The following is a 4,207-nucleotide window of genomic DNA, read 5'->3' on the forward strand; positions in this document are numbered from 1 at the left end:
GGTGTGGAGGAAGCTCCGCCATTTTCTAACCACAGCAGCTCGACTCCTCGGCACCCTCCCCCGCCCTCCTGGAACGTGAGGCGCGTGGGGGGCGGCTTTGTGATGTCACGCCACTCCATGGTTACCGCTGGCTGAGGAATTCCTTGATAGCCAATCACAGCTGAGGGCGTGGCCCCTCATTTTCCTGGAGGGTATATATAGAGGCCAGGAGCCCCAGAGTGGGGCACTAGGCTACCAGAAGGCCGAGGAAACGGAGGGAGCTATGGAGTCCGATTCGGATGAGGAGACGCCAACACCAAGCACTGGAGTCAAGAGGAAGAGGGATTCCCAGCCCACCGACAAAGGCAGGGAGAAGGTCAGCCTACCCTACTCATATGCCTCCTCTTCTTCCCCATTGACGCCCCACGCAAGACTTCCCCCCTGCCCGTGCCTGGCACAAACCCCTCCTCAATTCACTCTCATTCCCTTACAACCCCGTTCTTACTTGTTTCCCATCCTCCTCCCCAAAACCAACGTCTTTCTGGGTTTATCTTGTTTCCTTGCTAGGCATTGAAGTTAACGGAGAAGGTGACGGCAACCCTGCGGCAGATCCAAGAAAAACATAAGGGAGGGAAAATGCCGAAGATAATCATCTTCTGCTCCAAGCGGGGTAAAAAAGTCAGCGAAAATCAGCCCAAGACGGATGAAGAAGAACAACAGGATCCTGCCCCTCCGAGTGAGGATTGTGCCCCTCCAAGTGAGAATTCTGCCTCTTCCAGTGAGGAGTCTCTCACTGCAAGTGAGGATTCTCGCACTGCAAGTGAGCAGTTTCCCTCTGAAACGGAGGAGTCTCTCTCTGAAAGTGAGGACTTTCCCTACACCCCCAAGTGAACCAGAAACCCAAGACCCTTAAATACATGCAGCCTCTCCAAAAAAAAAAAGTTCTGGAGGGATGGTCCTTTATGCAGAGATCAAACCGGACCAAATGAAGTAATTCTGTGTCAATGATTAAAATACTAGCATGTATGAAAAGGAAATGTGTTTGTATCTCTGTATGTTCTCTGAAGATGGGGAGGGAACGAAGGAAGGGGCAGGTATGGGAGAGGGGAGGGAGGTAGAATCCTGCAAGTTTGGGGACTAGGCCAGCCAGTCCACAGTGAGCCAGACACTGAGAATAAGCACTAGTTGACAACTGAAGATGGAGTTTTTCCTTAACACTTTCTCATACTGGCAAGGATGGAAAGAAACTGGTGTTTGGCTGGTGTTTGGCGGTGGGGGCAATGGGGAGTAGCAGGGTGGTATGTGGGGGGTAGCAGTGTGTGATAATGAATCTGATTCCATTTTAGACATTAGACTATTTTTAAAGATTTTTATTTTTAGAGGGGAGGGGAAGGGAGGGAAAAAGAGATGGAGAGAAACATCAATGTGTGTTGCCTCTTGTGAGCACCCTACTAGGGACCTGGCCCCCAACCCAGGCATATGCCCTGACTGGGAATCAAACTGACGACCCTTTGGTTTGCAGGCTGCTGCTCAATCCCTGAGCCACACCAGCCAGGGCTAGATGTTAAGATTATTGACAGCTTTCAGTCTCATTCCTTTCTCTTCCACTTCTGGCCCACATTTGGACAAGCTGGTTAAAAAAACAAAACAAAACAGGGAGTTAGAGCATAAAATAGAAACAGATATGCCTGAGCTGCACCATTGGAATTATTGTGTTGCCTACATTCCCCATAGCCTAAGGACTCACTGCCCTAAAATATCTTATAGTGCATATGGACTATCTGACCCAATAAGTAATAAAATTAAGTATTTTGTGCTTACAGTAAGCTTCAGAAAATATTACCCTGCAGACCTTCCTCCTTACTTATAAAATAAGTAACACCTTCTACCCTAGTTAAAAAAAGGGTCCAATCTAAACGAAAACAGGGCCTTCACAGATTGACACCCATTATATGAGACCTATTCAGAGAAGATGTAACTATCCCCACTGCTTCTGAATTTCACAGCCAAATCTGACTTGCCCTTCAACCTGAAAAGCATGAGTGGGGCCTCAGTGTGAATTTTCATTCCATTCATGTCAGGGTCCCAGCCATTAGGGGTCCCTATCTAATACTACTTAAGTCACTGATTCCACCCAATAGCAAACTGGTAAATACTCTGCAGTCACAGCAAAGTGTTTGACCACTGACGCGCTCCCCTCAGTGCCTATTTCAACAGCCTCCAGCTACACTTAACCTTCACTTTTTTGAGTCATAACACACCTTCACTTGGGTACTCAGTGGGACACCTCTCCACTCCTGTCATCTCACATAAACTTTGTAGACAATATGTAACCACATCCAGCTCTTTCCAGGTGCACAGGTATGACATCACACTGATGACACCTCCTGTCTACAGGAGAAGGTAACTCCCCCTGTGTCCAGTCTCTTGCCATGAGCCCCAGTCCTGAAAGAGGTCATCTTTCTCTCAGAACCCCTGGTCACCTGCAGAGCCTTTTAGGACAAGCAGAGTGGATACCAAAAGGCATCCACTCACTGAAGCAATGATTTGAACACTCTCACACTTAAAGGAACTTGCTTGAGAACTGCTGCTTTTATCCCTTAACCAGGATGTTTCTGGTAAAGGGTAGGACCAAGGGTCAGCCCAGTTGACTAAAATTTAGTGAGTCATGTTAGCACTGGATGTCTTGGCCAACAGTTGGCCTCATGTGTACATTTTTACAGCTCTTTGGAAAACTGTATCAGTGTCAAACACTCAAGCATATTTCTTCACCCCGAAATTCATTCATTCATCCATTCATTTCCTCACCACATATTGAGCCCATTCTCTGAACCAGGCCCTGTGCAGCCATTATGGACAATACAGAGCTTATGGTTCCAGTAGTGACCACAGCAGCCTACTCCACAAGGGTGACAGTGTATAAAGTGGCCAGCACTGTGAGAGAGTCACAAGCAGTGCATCTGGGTATTCAAAAAAGAGAGAGATTATTTCCAACATGGATAATCCAATAGCATTTGGATTTTGAACTGTGGTTGGAAGAACTGGTAGCGTGTGGACATGGAAAGATGGACGTTGAAAGTAGGTGAGATAGGACCTTCCAAGCATAAGAAACAGTATGGACGCAGGGCCATGTAAATCAAAGACCCAGCAATGGGATGAATGGCAAAATGTATATGAGTTATATATTTTAAGTCAAAATAAATGCTAAAGACATATTCTCATCTGCAGCCCATGGGGCCTGCCATCCTCTAACCAGTTGGATTACTTTAGGCGTGTTATTCAGGATGCCTCTCTGGGCTGGAGCTGTATGGTGAGACCTCACAAAGGGGAAATACCTGCATGGACATACCTTCTCTTTATTCCCATCCTTTAGAAAAGAATCAATTCAAACAGATAAATTGACACCTGTGTTCAAGAAGTCACTTTTACCCGAAAGTGCCAGAGGAAAATCTTTGCCACTAACAAACAGCCTACTTCCATTACTCTCACCTCCACTTTTGTCCTTCCTGGTCTCTGCTTCTGCGGGATTCGGCTCCCAGCTACCCAATGGAATGAATTAGGGTACAAATTGTAGCCATCTGCTTTCCACTCTACTCAGAAAGTCACCCAGTTTTTCACTGATGCCTAAAACTCTTAAATCTCCTAGTCAGTTGACAGTAAATATATGTGCAAAAGACTGTGCAAAATCCCTGCCCCGTTCTCTGCATTAATGTAGGTAGGTGATGGGAAGTTTGAGTTTTAACTACGTATACTTTCTGTGGAATAAAATAACTTGAGGGGAAAAAAGATGGAAGAAAAGAGATTGAACTGCTTAGTGATTTTAATTGGCCTATGCATAGAATTTAAAGAGCATCCATCTAACTCTACCACACAAAGCACTGAGCCAAAAACAAGAGCTGTTTTCACCCACTTGAGACCTCTGAGCTGAAACAAGAATGAGCATTTGGCATGGGTGGTAGTACACGCTGACTCATGCTATCAGGCAATTTTCCCCCCTTTGGAATAAAAATGTCACTTAGTTCTTTTTGCCAGAGCACTGCAATAGGGCATTTTAAGCCATTTCTTCTCCAAACCTCTTTTGTGTAACCTTTCTCACAAAAGTTTGTTGCGTGGGGGCAGTCTACATACCAGAGGAAAGCTGTGGCCCTGGGGCAGCAACCTTCAGAGGAGACAGGGCCCAATAGAGATCTCACCTGAGGAGAGAGAGAAAAGGCCTAAAAAAGGGTAC

General features: G+C 46.1%; 1 protein-coding gene across 1 annotated transcript; it reads left to right on the top strand.

Moving 5' to 3' along the window:
• The first annotated feature begins 209 nt into the window (after positions 1-209).
• LOC123819058 (nucleolin 2-like) lies at positions 210-870 on the top strand. The gene is made up of 2 exons (XM_045839363.1): positions 210-355; positions 547-870. Exons 1-2 carry the CDS (start codon positions 263-265, stop codon positions 868-870), a joined length of 417 nt encoding a protein of 138 aa, XP_045695319.1. The 5' UTR covers positions 210-262.
• The last annotated feature ends 3,337 nt before the right edge of the window (positions 871-4,207 follow it).

The sequence above is a fragment of the Phyllostomus hastatus genome, unplaced genomic scaffold (assembly GCF_019186645.2).
Source record: "Phyllostomus hastatus isolate PE091 unplaced genomic scaffold, TTU_PhHast_1.1 phas_contig_30, whole genome shotgun sequence".
Classification (NCBI taxonomy): Eukaryota; Metazoa; Chordata; class Mammalia; order Chiroptera; family Phyllostomidae; genus Phyllostomus; species Phyllostomus hastatus.